This window comes from Hippocampus guttulatus, chromosome 14 (assembly GCF_054856545.1).
Source record: "Hippocampus guttulatus isolate MCC_2025c chromosome 14, RoL_Hgut_1.0, whole genome shotgun sequence".
Taxonomy (NCBI): Eukaryota; Metazoa; Chordata; class Actinopteri; order Syngnathiformes; family Syngnathidae; genus Hippocampus; species Hippocampus guttulatus.
Window position 1 is genome coordinate 13,357,331 of NC_141274.1, and position 24,083 is coordinate 13,381,413.

At 44.1% G+C, this 24,083-nt stretch overlaps 2 protein-coding genes across 13 annotated transcripts in view; one reads left to right on the top strand and one right to left on the bottom strand.

Annotated features, from left to right (window-relative positions):
• Window positions 1-81: 81 nt before the first annotated feature.
• prkab2 (protein kinase, AMP-activated, beta 2 non-catalytic subunit) lies at window positions 82-9,395 on the top strand. Of its 3 annotated transcripts, XM_086130183.1 has the most exons (9): window positions 82-198; window positions 1,120-1,296; window positions 1,370-1,527; window positions 1,810-1,903; window positions 2,166-2,280; window positions 2,620-2,753; window positions 2,834-2,902; window positions 3,094-3,217; window positions 9,089-9,395. In XM_086130183.1, the coding sequence occupies exons 2-8, from the start codon at window positions 1,138-1,140 to the stop codon at window positions 3,169-3,171; spliced, it is 807 nt and encodes a 268-aa protein (XP_085986309.1). In that variant the 5' UTR covers window positions 82-198; window positions 1,120-1,137; the 3' UTR covers window positions 3,172-3,217; window positions 9,089-9,395. The 3 variants fall into 3 exon arrangements, with proteins under 3 accessions (XP_085986309.1, XP_085986307.1, XP_085986308.1); XM_086130181.1 differs by lacking the exon at window positions 9,089-9,395 and having other exon boundaries at window positions 3,094-4,034; XM_086130182.1 differs by lacking the exons at window positions 82-198; window positions 9,089-9,395 and adding an exon at window positions 551-708 and having other exon boundaries at window positions 3,094-4,034.
• A 538-nt stretch (window positions 9,396-9,933) lies between these two features.
• Window positions 9,934-24,083, bottom strand: part of LOC147195206 (myomegalin) — a 36,915-nt gene continuing 22,765 nt past the window's right edge. For 4 of the 10 annotated variants that reach the window (XM_086130178.1, XM_086130180.1, XM_086130170.1 and 1 more), the window contains 26 exons: window positions 23,655-23,767; window positions 23,460-23,590; window positions 23,209-23,374; window positions 22,868-22,991; window positions 22,663-22,779; window positions 22,128-22,393; window positions 21,841-22,055; window positions 20,972-21,089; window positions 20,755-20,872; window positions 20,610-20,658; window positions 18,693-18,928; window positions 18,500-18,607; window positions 18,257-18,418; window positions 17,914-18,132; window positions 17,523-17,654; window positions 17,054-17,170; window positions 16,817-16,976; window positions 16,603-16,724; window positions 16,278-16,514; window positions 15,225-15,326; window positions 14,855-15,075; window positions 14,597-14,740; window positions 14,380-14,518; window positions 13,812-13,858; window positions 13,559-13,613; window positions 9,934-12,253 (listed from right to left, as the gene is read on the bottom strand). In XM_086130178.1, coding sequence (XP_085986304.1) covers window positions 12,120-12,253; window positions 13,559-13,613; window positions 13,812-13,858; window positions 14,380-14,518; window positions 14,597-14,740; window positions 14,855-15,075; window positions 15,225-15,326; window positions 16,278-16,514; window positions 16,603-16,724; window positions 16,817-16,976; window positions 17,054-17,170; window positions 17,523-17,654; window positions 17,914-18,132; window positions 18,257-18,418; window positions 18,500-18,607; window positions 18,693-18,928; window positions 20,610-20,658; window positions 20,755-20,872; window positions 20,972-21,089; window positions 21,841-22,055; window positions 22,128-22,393; window positions 22,663-22,779; window positions 22,868-22,991; window positions 23,209-23,374; window positions 23,460-23,590; window positions 23,655-23,767 — 3,752 coding nt within the window. In that variant the 3' untranslated portion in view covers window positions 9,934-12,119. Of the gene's footprint in view, window positions 12,254-13,558; window positions 13,614-13,811; window positions 13,859-14,379; window positions 14,519-14,596; window positions 14,741-14,854; window positions 15,076-15,224; window positions 15,327-16,277; window positions 16,515-16,602; window positions 16,725-16,816; window positions 16,977-17,053; window positions 17,171-17,522; window positions 17,655-17,913; window positions 18,175-18,256; window positions 18,419-18,499; window positions 18,608-18,692; window positions 18,929-20,609; window positions 20,659-20,754; window positions 20,873-20,971; window positions 21,090-21,840; window positions 22,056-22,127; window positions 22,394-22,662; window positions 22,780-22,867; window positions 22,992-23,208; window positions 23,375-23,459; window positions 23,591-23,654; window positions 23,768-24,083 lie in introns of all 10 variants that reach the window. The other 6 variants (XM_086130172.1, XM_086130175.1, XM_086130173.1 and 3 more) reach the window with 6 other exon arrangements.

A 24,083-nucleotide genomic window follows, 5' to 3' on the forward strand; every position in this document is an offset into this window, starting at 1 on the left:
TGTAATACGTCAGTGAGTCTCGACTGCATAATCCCGTACTTGCAGTATTTTATGGACTGTTCTGCCACATACAGTATGGCGGACGTATCGCAGCAACGGCAACACGGTCAAAGTATTATCTATATATACTTGTCTATGGGGGAGAGGAGGCGTGTTATCAGCTGAAGACAGCAGGGTGATAAAAACCAGCTCGTTAAGGTGAGTTGCCTCGTTTGCAACGGATTGTTTAATAAATAACTTTTCTGGTGTTGTCACGCACAAACGTGACGGCACGAACGATTATCAACCCTACAAACGCGGCCTGGTAGTGGTGACATAGTTTGTGGTCTCGGCTAGCCGCGCCACAAGCAGCATCTAAAAATACACTTGACTGCGTGAGGTGTGGAGGTTACAACTCGAAGGATACGACACGTTCACTTCTGCTGCTGTTAAATGGGTTGTCGGTCAAGGTGCCAATTGTGAAAATCCGTGTATAACTGACGCCCGCTATAAGGCATTGGGGGCGGGGGGGGGGGGGGGGGTATTGCTAAAACGGTGATAAATATTCAATCACCGTTTTCCAGGAAAACGGTGATTGAAAACTCCTTTCCACATGTCTCGATTTTTTTTAACTATTGAAAACATTCCGTGAAAAGGAACCGCGAATAATCCGCCATCTAGTGGAAGAGCATTTTTCTCCCCGTCACTATATGTGGCTGCCATAAACAGGTGAGCAAAGATACATGATTTGAGGGAATTAAAGGCATTCTGTATTCGCTATAAGATCCCACAAGTTGGCACCAGAGCCCTGGCTAGTAGGAAAGTGGGAATTGGTGTCAAGGAAGTAAGTTGAAGTGCTACGTCTCGACTGAGAGACAAGAGGTTTGAGTGTCGGACAGGAGCTACGTTTGGGTTGTTAACTGACGTTACAGAGTCTTTGCTGCATGTGTATGTTTTTGCACCGCTTCGTGACTATTCAAAAGCTCAAGCTAAGAAACAACGAAGGCCTTGTTATTGCTTGACAAATGCTATTCCTCACAATTCTGGCGCCCTTATTTTGAATATCAAACAAGCTGTTAGCCATTTATTTAATATTGAAATGTTCTGGTGGTAGTCTTTTCATTTCCTGTTGTCTGTCAGTGGCGTAACTGGAATCAGATGGGCAACACAAGCGACAGGGTGTCTGCAGACCGCCATGGGGCTAAAGCTCACCGTTCAGACAGCGGCGGGGGTCACAAGGACCTTGAACCCAGCAGCAAGATGGTGGACAGCACGGATGACCCCAACATCTTCAACACGCACGGCCTGGAGTCTAAGGTGATGCGGGAATTATCTACGCGACAAACATGAACTCTCGTTGAATTGTGGATTTTTGTATTTCCAATTCTAGGTGTTGGGTGAGAAAGAATTCACCCCAGATCTGGACGACCTCGTGAAAACTGTTCCTCAGGCTCGTCCCACAGTTATCCGATGGGCTGGAGGAGGGAAGGAGGTCTACATTGCTGGCTCCTTTAATAACTGGAGCAATAAGATACCGCTCAACAAAAGGTAAAAATATATTCTTTAAAAAAAAAAGCTTGGCTGATGAATGAATCAGAGGCGTGTCCAAGAGCATGAATACATTTGTTCTCAAGCTAGTTCCAATAAACCCAATATAAATGTTTTTAAAGTTTGGCAAACCCCCCCGCCCCCAAAAAAATCCATCTTGTGTCTCATTTGCTGTTTTAAGTATATGAGAAGGGTAAAAAAAAAAAAAAGTATTGATAAAGTAGGGTTCACTTCACCCTAACGGGCTCTGCCAAATCCGATTGTCTTCTTTTCTTAACAAAGCCACAGTGACTTTGTGGCAATCCTGGACTTGCCTGAAGGTGAGCACCAGTACAAGTTTTTCGTCGACGGGCAATGGGTACACGATCCCTCAGAGGTACGTCTGATTTCTTTGACTCGCGGCCTTGGAAATTCTACTTTGACTCCCAACTTTCTCTGTTTGCTGAGAGTTGCTGTCTCAAAGCTAAATTGCTAAGAGCAAGACGAAATGCAGGATTCATAGGGAATGGAAGATTGGATAAATAACATCGGAACTGTTACATAAATTAATAATAGTAACTATTCATACTTATTTACAACTCATTTTGCCCCAATTTCTAAGGCACAAAGGTGATACCCATGTGCCTTTTTTTTTTCAGCCAGTGGTGACAAGCCAGCTCGGCACCATCAACAACCTGATCCAAGTGAAGAAGTCCGACTTTGAGGTCTTTGATGCGCTGCAGGTCGACTCTCTGGAGTGCTCTGACACATCGGGTGTGTTTCGTCCTCAGATTGGCACTCTTATGAATGGCTGCAAACGGTCAAATGAATCGGCTTTGTTCTTTTTCCACACAGGCACCACTTTAATCTGACGACTGTGTTTAGGCTCGAGGCGGCGCGTCAAACATTTTATTGCAGAGAACGTTTTTGACTTGCACCATCCTTTAATTCCCCGCCATTGACGGCTACAGACACCAAAGATCCAAAATCGGCAAATGTTTGATTACCGCTCTTATAATGTGGGGTGTGTCGCACACATTACAGGAAAATCGCTCGGTACGACCTTTCAGACATCCGACAAGCGTGCCTGACTAACTCCGCTTCCACTTCCAGATCTCTCCAGCTCACCCCCTGGCCCGTACGGGCAGAGTCAATACGTCTTCCGACCTGAGGGGCATTTCAAAGCTCCGCCCATACTCCCCCCTCACCTTCTTCAGGTCATACTCAACAAGGACACGAATATTTCAGTAAGTGCTGACTGCTTTTCTTTTTTTTTGGTCCAGTTTTTGTGTCTGCCGTGTGATAACGCACCCCTCCGTCTTGGCAGTGTGACCCCGCCCTGCTTCCTGAACCGAACCATGTGATGCTGAACCATCTCTACGCACTCTCTATCAAGGTGAGCCTGCACTCCTCCAACCAGTGTCGGCGGTGGTGTCACCAGAAAATCTTGAAATGACAAAAACAAATGACATTACTTCGTAACGTACTGCGGCAGTTGGAGATGTTATGATGATGCTGATTTTGTATGTTAGCTCTCCCCCGACATGCAAATGATGGTCCGCTGAGCTGCCACTGTTGTCCTTGCAGGATGGCGTCATGGTGCTGAGTGCCACTCACCGATACAAGAAGAAATATGTGACCTCGCTGCTCTACAAGCCCATCTAATCTTCGCGTCCGCCGCTGCCATGCGAGCGCTCCGGGATTGCAGCGAGTTAGTTTTCATGACACTTCGCGCCAAAGTCTTGCACTTGAAACACGTTTACGGCTTAAAGGCAGAGGCTATGGCCTTGTGGCTACATTTAGGGCTATCAAATACAGCATGTAGCAACGTGCATTCGCAGTTTGACGACGACTGCGCTGCGGCATTGACTGAATCACTGTGCGCGCGCGCGTGTGTGTGTGTGTGTGTGTGTGTCTTGAATGTTTTGCTGCACGTTGTGATCATTTGCATGTCAGTGCGTTTAAATCGGGTTTGGCAGAAAAAAACGTGAAATCACATTTCTTCTCGACGCCATTATTTTCTTTGCCAGGAAGTGATGACTTCTGAATAGGGAACCAGATGCTTGAACAGCTTTTGACTGTTTTAGGAGAGCGTAAGGTTGTGTCTGCAGCCCCTTGAAGTCACTCTCTTGAGTTGGTATTGCTCCAATGAAAAGTGCAATAGGAGGAGGAGGATGTTATGGGTTTCACAGTGACACCAGTTCAGTATTCCCGTTTAGATTTACTGTACCTGGAATGTTTTTCTGTTCTTTGATGACGTGTAGCGTGTTTGTTTGTTTGAGGTGACCTTCAGAAGTATCTTTTATCTATGCAGTTGGTGTGCGTTTCCTGTATTTATTCAACCAGGCGACAGTGTTAACGTGTGCGTTCGCCGACAGCGGCATACGAATCGCAGCAAAACTTGAATTTGACAGCCATTTTATGGATGTTTCGAAATGGTTTGCGGTTTGGGTGTGAAAGTTGTTTTTGCACAAGGTTGTTTTTGTTAAAAAGACAAAAATGATAATAAAAAAAAGGACAAACTTTTATTACCTTTAGTCTTTCTGGGATGTTATTTTTGTGTGGGGCAGTTTTGTCGTGAGGATAGCGATGTGCATTGCAGATACTGATCTCACTATTTTTTCAAGAAGCATTTATTCAGTTAGTTGACATTTAGTTAAACTTGAAAATAAACGGAGAATACACCCAGTCAGCAAAGGCATCTGGCCCGGATTCGGCATGAAGCTGGCACAGCTGCCCAGTCAGCAAAATTGGTCTGGCCCAGCTCTGGGGCAGACACGACACGTACACTCGGCCCACATACCTCAATGAATGACGGTCCTGCAGTGGCCCACGTCTGGCATCCATGATGCGGGCCGCATTCGGCCCAGATCTGAGCCACATTTTAAAACCATATCTGGCCCTACTCCGGCCCGACGCTGGCCCAGAACAGGTTCCTGATATCAGCCTGAATTCAACCTCAACTAAGCCACATCTTTCATGAGCCATATTTGACCCACATTAAAAAAAAAGTCTCAAAAACGACTGTGATAAAAATATGTTTATTGTCATAATTTGTGAACCTCACATATAACTCCACATACACTGGAAAAATGCACTTTTCTTTATTTAACAGTGAACACAAAGTCCAACTTGGGATGCAGCTTACTCTTGAACGGTATTTTTCTGTCCATCAAATTGTTGCGCTCTCTATGTCCTCTTTTCTTCGCATGCTCTCCTTCCTGTCACCATCCCGATCAGGAGCCAGATGTAGCCATCTTTTGATTGTGACATCAATTTCCTGGTCTGAGGCCCAAGATGTTGGGCTGTTAGGTCTCACAGCGGCTGTAAGAACTGTAAGAAAACAAGAATGGACAGTGTGTTAGGAAAATAAACATTTATCCAAAAAAAACGACCCTGTATAGTAAGGCGTTTTTAGACAAAAAAAAAAGACCATGTATAGAAAGGCGTTTTTAGTCGAAAAAAAATGAGCATGTATAGTAAGGTGTTCTTATCCGGAAAAAAAAAGACCATGTACAGTAAGGCGTTTTTGGCCGAAAAAAAACAACCACGTATAGTAAGGTGTTTTTAGCCTTAAAAAAAGGTCACGTATAGTAAGGCGTTTTTGACCGAAAAAAAACGACCATGTATAGTAAGGCGTTTTTGACCGAAAAAAACGACCATGTATAGTAAGGCGTTTTTAGCCGAAAGAAATGACTATGTATATTAAGGCATTTTTGACCGAAAAAAACGACCATGTATAGTAAGGCATTTTTGGACGAAATTTTTAGCCGAAAACAACGACGATGTATAGTAAGTCGTTTTTAGCCGAAAAAAACGACCATGTATAGTAAGGCATTTTTAGCCGAAAAAAAACGACCATGTATAGTAAGGCATTTTTAGCCGAAAAAAACGACCATGTATAGTAAGGTGTTTTTGGACAAGATTTTTAGCCGAAAAAAAACCTACCATGTATAGTAAGGAGTTTTTAGCCGAAAAAAACGACCATATATAGTAAGGCGTTTTTAGCCGAAAAAAACGACCATGTATAGTAAGGCGTTTTTAGCCGAAAAAAATGACCATGTATAGTAAGGCGTTTTTGGACAAGATTTTTAGCCGAAAAAAACCTACCATGTATAGTAAGGAGTTTTTAGCCGAAAAAAACGACCATGTATAGTAAGCCGTTTTTTGCCGAAAAAAACGACCATATATCTATCGTGAGGCGTTTTTGACTGAAAAAAACGACCATGTATAGTAAGGCGTTTTTAGCCGAAAAAAAATGACCATGTATAGTAAGGCATTTTTGGACAAAATTTTTAGCCGGAAAAAACTACCATGTATAGTAAGGCATTTTTAGCCGAAAAAACGACCATGTATAGTAAGGCGTTTTTAACCGAAAAAAAAGACCATGTATAGTAAGGCGTTTTTAGCCGAAAAAAAAACGACCATGTATAGTAAGGCATTTTTAGCCGAAAAAAACGACCATGTATAGTAAGGCGTTTTTAGCCGAAAACAACGACGATGGTAATAGTAAGTGTTTCAAGTGCAAGCCTTACTATACATGGTCGTTTTTTTCGGCTAAAAATTTCGTCCAAAAATGCCTTACTATACATGGTCGTTTTTTTCGGTCAAAAACGCCTTACTATACATGGTCGTTTTTTTTCGGCTAAAAACGCCTTACTATACATGGTCATTTTTTTCGGCTAAAAACGCCTTACTATACATGGTCGTTTTTTTCGGCTAAAAACGCCTTACTATATATGGTCGTTTTTTTCGGCTAAAAACTCCTTACTATACATGGTAGTTTTTTTTCGGCTAAAAATCTTGTCCAAAAACACCTTACTATACATGGTCGTTTTTTTCGGCTAAAAATGCCTTACTATACATGGTCGTTTTTTTTCGGCTAAAAATGTCTTACTATACATGGTCGTTTTTTTCGGCTAAAAACGACTTACTATACATCGTCGTTGTTTTCGGCTAAAAAATCCTTACTATACATGGTAGTTTTTTTTCGGCTAAAAATCTTGTCCAAAAACGCCTTACTATACATGGTCGTTTTTTTCGGCTAAAAATGCCTTACTATATACATGGTCGTTTTTTTTCCGGCTAAAAACGCCTTACTATACATGGTCTTTTTTTTCGGCTAAAAACGCCTTACTATACATGGTAGTTTTTTCCGGCTAAAAATTTTGTCCAAAAATGCCTTACTATACATGGTCATTTTTTTCGGCTAAAAACGCCTTACTATACATGGTCTTTTTTTTTCAGTCAAAAACGCCTCACGATAGATACATGGTAGTTTTTTTTCGGCGAAAAATCTTGTCCAAAAACGCCTTACTATACATGGTCGTTTTTTTCGGCTAAAAATGCCTTACTATACGTGGTCGTTTTTTTTCCGTCTAAAAACGCCTTACTATACATGGTCTTTTTTTTCGGCTAAAAACGCCTTACTATACATGGTCGTTTTTTTCGGCTAAAAACGCCTTACTATACATGGTAAATTTTTCCGGCTAAAAATTTTGTCCAAAAATGCCTTACTATACATGCTTTTTTTTCGGCTAAAAACGCCTTACTATACATGGTCGTTTTTTTCAGTCAAAAACGCCTCACGATAGATACATGGTCATTTTTTTCGGCAAAAAACGGCTTACTATACATGGTCGTTTTTTTCGGCTAAAAACGACTTACTATACATCGTCGTTGTTTTCGGCTAAAAATTTCGTCCAAAAATGCCTTACTATATACATGGTCGTTTTTTTCGGTCAAAAATGCCTTAATATACATAGTCATTTTTTTCGGTCAAAAACGCCTTACTATATATACATGGTCGTTTTTTTCGGCTAAAAACGCCTTACTATACATGGTCGTTTTTTTTCGGTCAAAAACGCCTTACTATATATGGTCGTTTTTTTTGGCAAAAAAAAGCTTACTATACATGGTCGTTTTTTTCGGCTAAAAATCTTGTCCAAAAACGCCTTACTGTACATGGTCGTTTTTTTTCGGCCAAAGACGCCTTACTGTACATGGTCTTTTTTTTTCCGGCTAAGAACACCTTACTATACATGCTCATTTTTTTCGGCTAAAAACGCCTTACTATACATGGTCGTTTTTTTCGGCTAAAAACGGCTTACTGAACAAGGTCGTTTTTTTCGGCTAAAAACGCCTTACGATACATGGTCCTTTTTTTTCGGCTAAAAATTTCATCCAAAAATGCCTTACTATATATACATGGTCGTTTTTTCCGTCCAAAAAGGCCTTACTATACATGGTCGTTTTTTTTCGGCTAAAAAGTTCGTCCAAAAATGCCTTACTATACATGGTCGTTTTTTTCGGCTAAAAATTCGTCCAAAAATGCCTTACTATATATACATGGGCGGCCCGGTAGTCCAGTGGTTAGCACGTCGACTTCACAGTGCAGAGGGAGTGCTGGTTCAATTCCAGCTCCGGCCTCCCTGTGTGGAGTTTGCATGTTCTCCCCGGGCCTGCGTGGGTTTTCTCCGGGTACTCCGGTTTCCTCCCACATTCCAAAAACATGCATGGCAGGCTGATTGAACGCTCTAAATTGTCCCTAGGTGTGAATGTGAGCGTGGATGGTTGTTTGTCTCTGTGTGCCCTGCGATTGGCTGGCAACCGATTCAGGGTGTCCCCCGCCTACTGCCCGAAGACAGCTGGGATAGGCTCCAGCACCCCCCGCGACCCTAGTGAGGATCAAGCGGTTCGGAAAATGGATGGATATATATACATGGTCGTTTTTTCCGTCCAAAAAGGCCTTACTATACATGGTCGTTTTTTTCGGCTAAAAAGTTCGTCCAAAAATGCCTTACTATACATGGTCGTTTTTTTCGGCTAAAAAGTTCGTCCAAAAATGCCTTACTATACATGGTCATTTTTTTCGGCTAAAAACGCCTTACTATACATGGTTGTTTTTTTTTCACCAAAAAACGGTTTACTATACATGGTCGTTTTTCTTCGGTCAAAAACACCTTACTATAATACATGGTCGGGGTTTTTTCGGCTAAAAACACCTTACTCTACATGGTCGGTTTTTTTCGGCCAAAATTGCCTTACTATACATGTTTGTTTTTTTTCGGATAAAAACGCCTTACTTTATATACATGGTCATTTTTTTCGTCTAAAAACGCCTTACTATTCATGGTCGTTTATATCGGCTAAAAACGCCTTACTATACATGGTCGGGGTTTTTTTTGGCTAAAAACACGTTACGTTACTATCTATCCATGGTCATTTTTTTGGCTAAAAACGCCTTACTATACGTGGCCTTTTTTAAGGCTAAAAACACCTTACTATACGTGGTCGTTTTTTTTCCGGCTAAAAACGCCTTACTATACGTGGCCTTTTTTTAAGGCTAAAAACACCTTACTGTACGTACTCGTTTTTTTTTCGGCCAAAGACGCCTTACTGTACATGGTCTTTTTTTTTCCGGCTAAGAACACCTTACTATACATGCTCATTTTTTTCGGCTAAAAACGCCTTTCTATACATGGTCGTTTTTTTCGTCGAAAAACGCCTTACTATACAGGGTTGTTTTTTTTGGATAAATGTTTATTTTCCTAACACACTGTCCATTCTTGTTTTCTTACAGCCGCTGTGAGACGTAACAGCCCAACATCTTGGGCCTCAGACCAGGAAATTGATGTCACAATCAAAAGATGGCTACATCTGGCTCCTGATCGGGATGGTGACAGGAAGGAGAGCATGCGAAGAAAAGAGGACATAGAGAGCGCAACAATTTGATGGACAGAAAAATACCGTTCAAGAGTAAGCTGCATCCCAAGTTGGACTTTGTGTTCACTGTTAAATAAAGAAAAGTGCATTTTTCCAGTGTATGTGGAGTTATATGTGAGGTTCACAAATTATGACAATAAACATATTTTTATCACAGTCGTTTTTGAGACTTTTTTTTTAATGTGGGTCAAATATGGCTCATGAAAGATGTGGCTTAGTTGAGGTTGAATTCAGGCTGATATCAGGAACCTGTTCTGGGCCAGCGTCGGGCCGGAGTAGGGCCAGATATGGTTTTAAAATGTGGCTCAGATCTGGACCGAATGCGGCCCGCATCATGGATGCCAGACGTGGGCCACTGCAGGACCGTCATTCATTGAGGTATGTGGGCCGAGTGTACGTGTCGTGTCTGCCCCAGAGCTGGGCCAGACCAATTTTGCTGACTGGGCAGTTGCCTCAGCCAAAGTACTGTAGTTTCTTAACTAAATGAATCCCATTTAACTTAAAAGGGCCATTCCGTGTCTGGAGCACTAATTTCAATTCCAACAAAAGTCTTTTTACACTTACATTTACAAGGTGTACATATTTATCGTATATAAAGTATGTATGGATCTTTGTAATTGTGCAGGTTGAGTTAAGGTATGACATTTTTGTGTCTTAAAAAGGGTTTTCATAAACACAGAAGGCACGATGGCTTAAAAAAAATCTGATTTTGTTTGTTTTATTGGTTCTTTTCCAAAATCTTTCGATAAATACTTATTTTTGGGCAACACAACACACGTAACTGTCATCGGAGACAGGATCCATACGAGTCCCGCATCGGCTTTTTCTAAGATTTGTTTCAGCCACATCAAAAGCTGCACAAGTTTAATAACACTACACTATATACATCCAGAACTTCACAAAACGTGGTTCACTCCCCCTCGTGAACAACAATAAGGCCGTTTTTCTGTCTGCTCTAGCAAAGAAAATACTCCCAATTTGAAAAGGAAGCGTATAAATCAGCGTGACCGCGATTCATTTGGATCACGACGACAACGCTTTGGATTCAAAGTCAAGCGAAGCAACAAAAATATGAATGCGGGGCCAACTATTGTGCTCGGTAGCATACTGGAAAATGTAAAGCGATTTCTTGTCGGAAACAGAAAGTGGCCTCTATAAACTGTGTATAAATAATACATGGCACGAACACACTTTGAAATACAATCGATGGTTCACATCACCTTAAAAGAGTTATTGCACAGCTACCCAAACTGTTTCACTTTGACCAAAGCAAACGTGTCTTTATTCAAGCGCGCGCGCACACACGCTCTCACATAATAAGGTTATTTACAGCATGAATGGCACATATACAAGCGTCAAACAAAGTGAAATGTACAGAACAATGATCCCACCTGTATCCTGCCAAAGTTTGCGTCATCTATAACATGACCATGAGCCATGAGAATGTCATCACATAGATACACAAAATGAATGGCATGAGACCTTTTGGAGAAACTGCCTTTTTTTTTTTAATGTTTCCTCCCCATTTGTTTGTTTTGGTCCAAAACAAGAATTCATTGCACAATCGGAAACACCAAACCAGCTCCATTGTGGTTCGAGAAGCCTTCAGTATCCTGATCGGCTAATTGCTCATTCACATGGTTAAGGCAAGTTAAAAGTTCAAACTTTGGCAAGTAGTGGCAATCTCCCATCCTATAAGTTGATTGTTGTTGGGGTTTTTTCTACAATCTTTGATCATGCACACTCCAGTGATAGCTTCGAGTCACTGCATTATTGCACATGCTCGTACATCGGCTTTTTTTTTGTTTTGTTTTTTTGCAGCAGCACTTCAACCTCACATTTCAGCAAACATGCACGTTTAGAAATGCAAAATCTCGCCACTTAAGCACTTGACGAACCAAAAAGGAAGCTGGTGACAAAACAGTGAGCCACTTGCTGGTGTCTATGGCTCGTCGCAGAAAAGATTTTATACAGTCACAAAAAAATCCACCGGGCCTACGTTTCTCCATTATCTCGACTAAGACATTGTGAATGCCAGTGAGTTAGATTTAAAGGTTGAAATATATTCAGTGCTTGATGGAATGACAGATTGTATGTCTTTGAGTGAACCTTTCTTGACCACACATCCACCACACTCATACACTACTGTTCAAAAGTTTGTGGGTTACTCGCAAATATCTTTTTTTTTTTTTTTTAAAGAAAAGTAGAAAAAAAGGTAAAAATTAAAAATACTTATTGTCATGTTCATTAAAATTGTATGACCCGACAGGGACTTTAAAAAGGACTTCATCTCTGGCCCCATTTTGTGCCTCTAAATTGATTAGAAACCACCGCGCCTGAAAAAAATTAACACATCAGAGGCAGGAGTCATTAATGACGACATGTCAGACATTTGCCGTGAACTTGTGGGCACACTGATAGCAGGTACACCGCCACGGCCGAGCGCTGGCTCGTACCTTGGGCTTCAGTTTCGCTCAAACTATGGCGGAATATCCAAAATAAAGACAATGTATTTCTAAGTGACCCCAGACTTTCTGAACATGATGTGTATGTGTGCAGAGTTCCTCTCACAAACCTCCTTTTTACGTGCAGAAAACACCCTTTCCCCCTCCACAGGTTCTCGGAAGACGACGTTTCGGGGGCGTCTTCAAGCCGTTCCGTCCGGCTTGTCACTGCAACCACCAGGGACACGTTTCACACACCTTCTTTCATACGCACTGCTGACAGTTCCACTCAAAGAATAACACTGACTGCGCTTTTGAGGGGTTTGGGGGACGCTGAAGGGAGTTTGGTAAGGCCTGGTTGGAGACAGAGGTTTAGGGGACAGAGGAGGTCTTAGCGATTTTAAATGTCGAGGTCCGTAGCATTGAGTCTGGTTGTTCGGGGGTCTAAAGCAAGCATTGGCTGGTGCGCTTCCTGGCAGCAGGGCGCTGGTTGGCCCCAGGGGGGGCTTTGACTCCGTCAGTCCTCAAGCCCCGGACATTAGCAGGTTGCTCTCGGGCACCACCTCCTGGCTCCTCAGCTGCATGCAGGAGAGAAGGTTGTGAATGAAATTGGCAATGTAAGCAGCCCCGGACATGATGTGGGGGAAACATTGTGGCCACAATTTAGAGAACTTTCAAAAAGACACTCTACAGTTCCTCTTTTCGATTCTTTCGGGTACCCTTTGGAGAGACGTGAGGCCATCTTCATTTGACAACTTCGGCTTTGCTGCTCGGTGGCCAGGTTGAGAGAAGCTTTATGGCTTGTGACATTCCTCCAAAATAAGTAAGACACGTTTCAGGTGTACTCAATTAGCTTATTCAAGCTCGTCCAAGTTTTCACGGGAATGATATTAAACTCACCAATTTGTATTTCGTATGAACGTTGCCACAAATGAGCATGTTATGCACGCACACACGCTACAGTTATATCGCAGCCACAATTTGTTTCCTCCCAGCTCACGATAGGGGCTAAAATTACTCTGAAAAATACTTCTAGCGTTTGTGTTAGTTGTATGATAATGCAAATGGTACACTCAAGATAAGTCGTGAGTGTCGTGCTCTTTGACAACAACAGTAACAACACACAAACATAAACGCACACACGTACACTTTTGAAAGTTTGTGACTCACATTGGGAAGCAGCTCCCTATTTTAATTGTACTGCTCCCACGCCAAACTCATCCAAGCATCCCTTTTTTGGACCTCAAATGTTGATGATTTGATTAAAAAAAAAAAGAACTGCCAAAGCGCATGCAGCGAAGTCTCTCTGTAACCGCCCAGGCTCAATTTAGGTCCTCCCCCGACATACAAAGCTCGTCTCTTAGTCGAGATGCATCACTTCAACATCATTTCTTGAACTGTGCTAGGTTCCCATTTCGACACGACTTTGGTGTAATCATGAGATATTTCAGAGTGTTTCAGAAAGACCACAAAAATGTGAGTAGGTGTGTTTTTTTTTTTTTTTGTAAATTATGCAAGATTGGTTAAAAAAAATGTGAATTTGCGAAAAGGGTTCACACCTTGAACGGGAAACATGCATGTTAGTTCCATTGAAGACTACAAATTGTTATTTGTCGATGTGTGTCCTGCGATTGGCTGGCAAGGGCCCCGCCTCTCACCTAAAGTCTGCTGGCATTGGTTACATTCTATAGAAAATGGATGAATATTTATCTATAAATACTTTCTGTTGCTGTACTGTGAAATGACCGTAAATGATGAAATGATGAGGCGTTAATGTCACCGTGATTGCAAACAACAAATGCACCACAAGGTAAAAGCTGCCAATCCAAAAGCAAAAATCGGCATCTGGTGGCAGCCTCTACCTATTCTGGCAAGACAATTACCGGCGTAGGGAGCGGAAGACGAGGAGCTTAGAGAGCAAAGTCTCAGCTCGTTCTTCTGGAGGTGTTCACACGCAGTGACGTGTGTGAGACCCAAGGACGAGTAAGACCCAAACAGACAAGAAGTGATGGAATCACACGTAAGGGTAATGAAAAGAGAGGAGACAATCCTGATACAAATAATGATTTGACCCGGGGGACGAGTCCTCCGGAAAAAAAAGAGACATTTACACCGTACATTGTTTTTTTTTCCTACCTCCAAGTTTGTCCTTGCTTTCTTCAAAACATCCCGAGTCCTTGACACTGTCAAAACAAAGTGCAAAGAGGGAATCCGTGTTCATTTCAGTTTCTTTGTTCACAGACATCCGTTGAAATACAGTGGCGCCTTGAGATACGAGTGCCAGGAGAAGAACGTCATTCCCAGTGAATATAAATGGACATTGAATTGATTGATTTATATCGTGTCGAGGTAAGTTGAGTGTCCGCATGTTTACATATCCTTGTTTCATTAAACATGAAAAGTGCTAAAGCCCAAGATTTGTTGGCATTGTCGTTGGAATCGGATTTACTGACTTATGTTTACGCCACACTTGTTTACGGAAAATACTCTTGAGGAATAATCTGTTTGTGATGGTCAAAATGATGGCACTTGGGGAGACTTTTTTTTTTTAAACACTTTACTTGGTGTAAAAACTCTCTTAACCAATGGCCTATTGGGCTCTTTTTTTAAGTCCAAATTGGGAAGTGTTTGAAATTCATCTGCTGCGGCGCCTTCTCACCCACTTGTGCTAAATTTGGTCCGCTCTTCTTCAATTGTAACTTACGCTGGTTCACGATGAAATGCTCCATGCTCTCCTTGGTGCGACTGGTGCTCCTCAGTCTTTGAATCGTCCCCTTCAGTACCTCCTCCTGCTCAGACACGCGGAGCTTGAGGGACAAGATCTCCTCTTGCATCGACTGCTCCTGTGTTCAATCACATGAAATGCGTGATTGTGCGACGTCACCGGAGTCGTGAATTTCCATCTCGTTGCCGGCGCAAACCTTCTTCAGGTTCGGCGTGGAGGCGTCGGCGCTGGGCAGCGCCGCCCTCCAAAACATCTTCAGCAGAGACGCCGCCTCCTCCAAAATCTGCCTCAGGGTCTTCGTGTTGGACAAGAGACTCGGGGCATTGCCGTAATCCAAGAGCTGCAAAGAAATGAGTCAGATAACGGCTCCTGATTATTGAAAAGTATTTGAACACCCGGACGGTGCAGCCGTAAAGGTCGAAAAACATTGTTTATAAGAGAACAGGGTTCTCACCTGCTCATTGTTTTGTTTCTGGGCGGCTCCTAACGGTGAAGGAGAGCTCAGGCACGGGCGCAATGCTGCCTCCATGCGCTGCACGATGCTGCGACCTTCAAGGACTTGTTGCTGGAGAGCGTTAAAGTCATCCACGTGACCGACGGCGTGGCGGCCATAACGGTTGGCGAACGAGCCATCGGGGGCGTCCCCTTCCAGCTCAGAGTGCGGGTCAAGGGGGTCTGGGGCGGTTGAAAGGAAATACAAAGAGATTCCTTTCATTCTAGTTTTGCGGAGGTCAGTTGCGAGTGAAGCAAAGCGCTGACAGGCACATTAGAACCAAACTGTGTACGAGTGAAGCCACAGTCATGCAGTGCAGTTAAAGTCACACCGTTGGCGGTGCTATGGCTGTCATCCAGGTCCGAGTAGGGGGGACAGGGAGATCCACAGTTAAAGAGACCAATGTCCCTGACAGGTGGAGAAGGGGCCGGGTCTGCGGAGCACACATACACAAACCAGGCTGGGACACACACATCACACCGAAGCCTCACATACACGTGCACCGCGTGCACAGAGAAACCCCGCCTAGCCATTTGTCCGACATGTTTTTCTGCAGGGAACCCGTCTTGGCCTATTTGGGTATCATGGTTTATTTTGAAGGGTTACGTGGTCAAAAGACTTTGACATTTGATATACGTTTTTAGTTCACGATAGTTTGTGGTACGTTCTGGGTTTAAACTACAGTGATATCCACAAGGTAAATTTGTTCCACACCAAGTCTTTTTTCCCCAATGAAAATGACTTGAAGTTTACATTTCATTCATTTGTTCGTGAAGAATTCCACAACTACTGTGACTCAGTAAACTGCAATCATATCAGTCATTTTTTTCCACAGCGGATAAAGAAAACATGCCCGTGATTTGCGCCACATTGTCTATCCCCAAATGTTGCTGCAGCGTTTGTGTTCAAATATCCCTTGCTAAATGACCATTCGTGAGCCTGTTTATGGTGTTATGGATTGTGTGTCAGCGTTAAGCTAGCAGAAGGTGAAGTTGTTTTCGATGCACATCTAATTTTCTTTGTTTTATGTTGAGTCTAACAGTAAACTTCAAATGGGAACAGCTCGAAGCATCTCTTTTTTTGTTTTGTTTTTGTGCCAAATTGCAGCTTGCTGTGAGGTCAGACTAGATGAGATAACTCCAACTCTACCATGCTCGCACGCAAAATGTTTGCTTGCAAATCAGAACAAAAATTGAGCGTTGGCTTGCATCTATAAAAACTCTTAAGTCGGGACAATCGGGCATTACCACAACATAGGCAATTCTTTTGTATTATTTGTTAGGGACAGTCAATCACTCATGTTTACATGCTGTTTGGGACAGGACTCAGTCAGCTTTCCCTGGGGGAAGGCGGGGGTTTCCTGTACAGGCAGTGACAACGTTACCGTGGAGCAGCTTTCGCCTGTAGACGTTTTCTCTCTGAGGGCTGGCGCCGAAGGCCGACAGGGACGGCGTGCGAGGGGAGCTGCCGCCCAGTTTTTGCTCCAGCTGCTTGCGGAGCTCCAGCTGCTTGAAGGCGCTATTCTCCTGGATGCTGCTTTGCAGCTGGGCCCGCAGACTCCTCACCTCGCTCAGTAGCTCCGCCAACTCCACAGGCAGGCCAGGAGCTTCGCACAGGAAGCCTGAAACCAAAACGCAAGTTCAGGCCTTCAGGTTCAGGATATGTGACTCAACACGCAATGACATTTGTAGGAGTGCAATGAGACGAACCTTTGTTGGATTTGAAGCTGGAGCACACGCGATCGTACACGTGCAGTTCGTTCTGCAGGGAGTGGATGAGGTCTCTGCTCTCACACAACTGCTGCTGCAGTAGAGACGCCTCATGCTGCGCTCTGCGGACGCACGCGTGGCAATAGGTTGAGGAAAAAAAAAAAAGGAGCACAGGACGGATAGATTTTCCTCAAAGCATTTCGGCCGAACAGACCTGTTGATTCTCTCCTGACTGGCTTGCCTCAAGGCGAGAATCTGCTGTCCCTGCTCCTCACTGTGTGTCTGAAGTCGTCTCAACTCCTCCTTCCACTGCTGAGCTTCCAGTTCGGCTTGCTTGAGGCGGGCGCGTGCTTCGATCAGCTCCTCGCACGAGTCTGAGCAACAACAACAACAACAACCAAAGAACGCTTTCACCGCAGGTGCAAGCAAAAACAATATAATGGCGCCTTACCTGTGCTGGCCTGTAGACGGGACTGCAGATTCAAGTTCTCGTCTGTCAGGACTCGGATTTCATTCGACAGATGTGTGACTGTGTCCAAGCCTTGAATGTAGATGTTTGTAGCTGCTCCTGAGCAATACAACAGTAACAGATGAAGGAACACTTCGAACAGGCATGTTCAACAGTATATAAGGTTTCAGTTTTCAGATAAAAACACACAGGTGAGTGCAACTAGGTGATATTTTCCTTCTCTCGAGACAATTATGAATGTGCCTTTTGTTTTACACAAGATGTCCTCAAAGATGACCAATAGAGCACGAATGTGTAAATATTCAGAAAAGACTATTCTAGCAAGTTTGTGGGTTCAAATTATTTTTACTTTGTTGCGCTCACAGGAAGTCCACCAACCATTTTGCTGGGGACATTTTGCATAAGGCCTATTGAAACGTGGTGAACTGATAATAGAGTTGAGCTACACTACCTCCGTCGCGCCCAGGGTTTGCTAATTTTTCCTCCAGCTGCTGTCGGAGCCTTTCGTTGGTCCGAATGGACTCTTCCAGACGCTGGCGAAGACATCGCACCTCCCGTAGGTGCTCTTCAATTAAATTGGGCCCTGAAAATAAAACAATAAAAAAAGAGTAATAGACTTGTTTTACTGGATTATAACTGTAGATTTAGTGACGTCATCTAAAATCGTTTCCAGCTAAGATACTCATTACTCAAAATGTAGCGCGACATTTGTATTTCTTATTGAAGATAAGGTGTTGTTTTTTTTAAGAGTTACGTGGAATATAGGCTATTTCAATGGCAAAATATATTTGGATGCTACTGTCTCATGCAGGAAGCTTGAGAGATAAAGTCGCCAAGTTTACCTGTCTGGTTGTTTTCTAGGAAAGGTCCAGGGATTCCAGAAGAGTCCCCCATAGGCGGAGTCATGTTGCTCATGTCCCAAAAAGTCCCTCCACCTGTTAGCATACCCGAGCCCGACTTAAGTGAGTGACCCTCGGGAATGCCGCCCGGCTGGTACTGCGAAAAGGCATGATGAGGTAGCTGGCTGTAGCCTGAGAGGTCGCACTGGTTTTGAGGACCGGCTGAGAGAGAAAACAGAGGCTTGACATGAGGATCTGGGAACCCTGTAAACACACAGACGTTATGGACACGTGTGTGAAATGTGAGAACAAAAGAGGGTGACACAAAGTCCCAGCATCCCCTCACCCCTTTTCTGCTCATTCATCTGTTTATAAAGTGTGTCTAGCTCCGGGTGAACAGCCATCACGGACAGGGCCCGGGGGCGGCTGTCATATGTGACCTCTGTACCCCGGACATCAGGGTCACGAAGGGGAGGGAGGGACGAAGAGAAGGGAATACTGAGAGGGGCTGGTGGAGAATGAAAGGGAGTCAAGAGACAGAAAAGAAACCAGGGGGGGGGTTCCAAGCCTTGAGTCATGAATCCTCTACCTTTCAAGGACGGAGCGGTTAAACTCCCAGAAGCTGAGAAAAGCATTCCGGGACAGCTGAAAGACGATTGGAGGGGTCCACGAGAAGGAGGAGGGATCGATGAATGGGCTAAAAGACGGTGATGGAAGATGAAGGACAGAGCAGAGAGACAAAGAAAGAAGAAAAATCACAGAATGATAGAAGGTCCGGTTACCATCTGGTTCGGATTGTCGCTGCTCATCCTGGTCCTGATAGTCTCTGGCGTCTAACTCGGAGCACAGATCCAGGTCTTCGTTGGTTTGACACTCATCTGACACCAAGGAAGTCCTGTCTGACGGGTCGGTGGTCTCCGAGAGGGCTTGGCAGCTGGATGGCGTCTCAGGGCGATGCTGCAGCTTGTTGTGCAGAGACTCGATGATTTGGTCTTTCTGCTGAAGCTCCTTGCTAAGCCTGCAGGGGAAAGTGTTGGGAATGACGTTAGAAAGCCTGAGAAAAACAGATGCCTTTGCAATTCTAAAATGCGTTTCATGTTCATTACAACCTTTATAAAATCTTTTGTTTTAGAGCGCGGATAAGAAAGTAGAAATTGTTGACAAAGCAAGAATTCTCTCATTTTACGAGTCCCCTTTTCTCAATGCTGGTAAAAGAACGCAATACCTCGCCAGCTAAGACAATAACACGACAAAACAGGAACAGCAAACAAAATAAAACTACAGAAAGGCATTCGTGTACACTTGAAACTGCGAATGAGTGTTTTATATTTTCATCCTATTCCTTTCTTACTGTTTGAGCATCCTAAGAAGGCACATCTCTCCGGATCGACCTCGGACATCGTTCACCGAAAAAGACCACAGAGAGTCTCTGTATATTGGACAGCTCTTAGAAATCAGTGATTTCCACAGCGGAGCCATTTGAGTCTCAGTAAAGTCCAAAAGGAGAAAAGAAAAAATACGTCTGCCACTGCTATTTAAATGCCAGATACCGTCACGCGACCAAGACAAAGAAAAGTACACATGAAAACAAACAATCAAAAAAAACAAAAAACAAAGAAAAACGACAAATGTTACTACGAGACGGGAATGATTCCTCTCTGCAGCAGCACTGACCCGCTGAACAGCAGCTGTTGGGATGTCTTTACAGCTAAATCATCTTAAGAGTAAAGGATCCCCTCTACCTACTTGAGTGTGGATTAACGGCGACCATCTGTCTCCTTTCTAGCCCTTCGCATGTTACATCATCTATCTATATCTCTCTCTCTCTATCCATCAATAAACCAGCTGTTTTAGGGACCAAGCCATGTCACAAACAATGAAAAACTGCAAGTAATTGATCTCAGAATATTCAAAATGTCCTCTATCAAAAGTTTTACTCATAGAGAAACCAAAAAATATGAACCCCAAAACACTTCATTATCATTTCCAATTCGTCTTCCAACATTACTCTTGAAAATTGAAAAGATTTGATGAAAAGGAAAGGAAAAAAAAACACACACAGGAAGTGGACATGCAACTGAGCTGCGGCGCTATCTTGTGGTGCCGTTTCAGAATGCGCACAAAATCCCCCAAAAGGTTTTTTTTTAAACAGGCACATAAAAAACAAAAAGACATGACTACGACAATTTAAGTTGACCTTATATACTTAAACAATTACTGTCGTTGTTTTTGTCGAGAGGACAACCAAAACAGAGACATCTAGTGTGAGTGAAATTGGTGCTAATTTTACATTTGGGGCTTGTCCCCAAAGGCCTTGCAATCTTTTTTTTAACGAGACATTTCTGACGATTTTCTTGCTCACGCTCACTGCCCTTTTTAGACTTTGAGCCAGTTGCGGGTAAACAAAAGAGTCACTGGAGTATGCACTGACTTTACTGGCCTTTGTGTGTAGGCTAAACATGAATTCTGCCAGCAAGAGGTGGCTATGACAAAGGCATGCCTCCGTTTTTTTTTATTTTTTGTTGGGCCCAATGTTATTCAATCCAATGGCGTGCTTAATCCTTAGTGTGTCATGACAGATCAGCAGGTACTCTGTGGGACATTATCCAATTGCATATAATTGTCCCAAAAATTATTATTTCATTAAAAAATATATATATTTTTGTTTATCTATACCAGAGACGATTAAGGTGACTCACTGCATGGCCAGCAACTCGTGGCCTGTCTTGTCAACGGGGCTCTCCACTCCTGAAACAGGAAAGACACAGGAGGGGATTTGGCGTAAAATGCATGGAATGACAACAACGCAGCTGCGGCTGGGGGAGACGTGAGGGTGCGCCTTACGTCCAGTCAGCTTGATGAGCAGTCTCTGAGCTAGCGCGGTGCTTTGTGAAAGCTGCTCTCGAAAGCTCTGCCCCATGTAGTAGTCAACATCGTTGGCCCGCAGCAGCTCCTCAAAAGCCTGAGGGGGGTGGGGGAGGGGGGGGGGGGGAGGGAGAAAAATTCGCAACGGAAAGTCTGACAAGAGATCCGTGTTACCGCAAAGGGACTTTCCGGGCACCTTGGTGGTGTCACCCAGATGCTGGGTGAGGATATGGGAGACTCCTTCACCCTCTCTCATCCTCTGCCTCAGGTGGGAGAGCTCACGAGCTTGGGCCTGGATGAGAGAGTTGTACTTTCTGCACAAAAAGGAGGAGGTGAAAAGGGGACACAAGAAAGCAAAATATTAGATCATATTACACCTGGATGTTTTCTGTTGATAAGAAGGTTAGTACACCCTGTCCTTTTCATTGTCAAATGTTGTGAAGGCTGAAAAAATATTTTTTTGGAAACCCATATTGCTGTCCCACATACAGGGATACAGTCCCTTTAGATAAATACAGATAAACGATAGTCTGATGATTGGTTCACAGAACAGTAATAAAAATGTCCTATTCGTATATCCATAATTTTTTTAGAGTAATAGCGACTTGAGTTCTGCCATGAATAGCGAAAAAGCGCAAGTAATTGACCTGCGCTTAAAAATGTTAATCGTGGAAATATCTCTCAGTCAAACACACAAATACAAAATGAAAACACTCATAAGGAGCATAGAGTAAATGCCGACCATTGACTTAACCAATTCGCAAATGGCCAATGACTGCACCTCCTGACGTAACTCTCCAGGCCAGGCCCCTCAAATTTACACTCAACACAAAAATGTGCTGCAGTGTGTGACTTCTGGAAGAAATACATTTTAGGAGCTGCAGAGCTAAATAGATAGGATTTGACGCCATCTTGTGGCATTTAGGGTAAATTTCAGATATCACAAAAAACAAAAACTAACAACAACAAAAAACAGCGGAGCGCACTGCTTTATCCTGTTCAAGGTGGCAGGAAGCCTGACCCTATGTGAACTGTATTGTTTGGTAGAAATGTCTGATGCCGCACCCAGGCCATGTGGCACATTTCCCCTGCTCTGCTTCGCACTTCCCCTCCAACTTGGAGCTGCTCAATTGGGCCTCCAAGGTCGCCACTCGTGCCATCAGCTCCTGCAGCTCGCGACTGGGTTTGGACGCAGGCGAAGTCGCCTGGGTGTCGGACACCCAGCCTTCATCTTCCTCCACGCCCTCTTGGGCGGGTGACATCTCGAAGGCCCAGTTTACCTGCAAGACACAACGTAAAAGGTGAGGGATCGTCTCGGGGTGAATAGAGCGGCCAAACTGATTGAGCGATACCTTGCGCGGCGTCCGCTCAAGGCTCGAGGCATAGTCGCTTGTGGCCGACAGGGAGCGAACACGCATCTGAAGCCGGCGGATGACTTTGTGGCAGCGGGTTAGCTGGGAGCGCAGATCCTGGACCAGGTGATGCAAAGCTGACTCATCCCCGGTTCCATCGCATGCATCCCCGTTACGCCCGGATCGACTGGCCTTGTACCAGTCCCCTCCCACGCTATCCTCCTGCTGATGAGACAGCGACGTGCACATCTCGAGGTCATCAAACTCTGCGGAGGAGAAAAGATCTCTCATTAATGAAAGCAATACATAAAGAAATAGAAAATCTGTGTGCGGTTCTATCTTTGCATTTTTGTTGGGCAAACAAAAAAACAAAAAAGTGACAACTGAATCTTTCAGTAGCGTGCGAGAGCATTTCAGGTGTGTGTGTGCGATAAAAATTTCAGTCTTAGTAAAATGTCTGAGAGTGTTTCAAAAGTATGCCTGTGAGCATTTCAGCAGTGTGCGAGTGCGTTTAAGTGGCGCGTGAGAGCATCACCTGGGCTGCTGGCATCGTCCCTCTCAGCTTCATTTTCACTGCGTCCACAAGTCTCATAGCCCAAATCCTGCAGATCCACTTGCACCTGCTTACTGGCCTGCTGCACAGATGTCTCGGCTGCAGAAACGTCAAACCGTCAAGACTCTGTGCACGAATCATTTCAACCTTGCCGTGCTCCCATGATGACGATGATGACCACACTCACTGAGCAGGTCCCTGTAGTCCTTCAGCTGCTCGGCCTGAGCGTGAACGGTGGCTTCAGACACCATCAGCCTCTCCTGCAGCTCTCGGTTCTCCGAAGAAAGCCGGGCCGAATGCTCACTCAGACCCTGGACCAAACATGCATATTTTTGGAATGTGAGGGGGTAGTCCAGGAAGTCCCGAGCCGGGATTCAAACCCAGAACCTCAATAAGGCAGACGTGTTATTTAGCAAGCTGTCCTTTTCCCCAACTAATACCACTAAGTTCCAATGTACTCCGAGACTAGAATATGATAGATCAGGCCTAGGAAAAACGAGGGCACAAACATACAGGACATTATTTTACCTTGACGGGCACGCAAGATGTAGCCGCCAGTTCATCATCTTCCATGTAGTCCTCCTCCTCAGTATCGTCCTCCTCCTCCTCACCCTGGTCAAGACTCCCGTGGTTTGTCCCCACTTGATGTTCTTTTAGGAACCGGTTCTCCTTCCGAAGCCTCTGCAGTGTGCTCCTTTGAGCAAACAAGACCACCACGTTGCCATCAAACGGGGAAGGAAAAAAAAACAACGGAAATTGCCACTGGGACTAATACGCACCTCATCTGGGTCACCGAGGTGAATCCCTCCCGCTCGAGCTGTGACTGTATTTCTTTTAGCTCCAGTTCAACGCTCTGCGTGCGAGTCGTCAGGAATGCAGACTCTCCTTCATGTCCACGGGCCGCTTGAGGCTACACAAACACGTTCGATTGGTGTTGAAACGAGTATACGCGGGTATGGAAGAGAAAATCCAACCTCGGTGAAAGGCAAACTCGCAGGTGTAACTTTCTCGTCGTCCTCTATGCTGTCGGTGAACTCGTCGCTGCTGCCGTCTTCATCGTCCCCCTCGTCCTCTTCAGTGCTGACATCTGGAAACACACCAACCGCATTTAGACATGGTCCACTTGTGCAGTTCCTATTAGTTGATATCCACAGTCACTCCCGCTCCTTTTATTTCTGCAATTTTTACATCTTTTCCTACTCAAGTCTTTTTTTTTTTTCCTCGACTAACACAGCTCCACTCTGACGTGGAGTCACAGGGCTGAGGGGAAATGTTATGTCATCTCTTTCCAGTGGGCCAAAAAACACACTCAGGGTGGAGCAAACTGAAAACCAAGGGGAGGTTCTAAACAGTCTTGGAAGAAATATGGAGTCATAGATTATATATAAGCACAAAAAATAGAG

What these genes read in the sequence shown, in the direction of transcription:
- prkab2 (XM_086130183.1), top strand. Translation starts at nt 1,138, where the DNA reads ATGGGCAACACAAGCGACAGGGTGTCTGCAGACCGCCATGGGGCTAAA. An exon ending in GGAGTGCTCTGACACATCGG is followed by an intron (nt 2,281 to 2,619) that starts GTGTGTTTCGTC and finishes TTCCACTTCCAG; the next exon opens with ATCTCTCCAGCTCACCCCCT. An exon ending in TCTACGCACTCTCTATCAAG is followed by an intron (nt 2,903 to 3,093) that starts GTGAGCCTGCAC and finishes TTGTCCTTGCAG; the next exon opens with GATGGCGTCATGGTGCTGAG.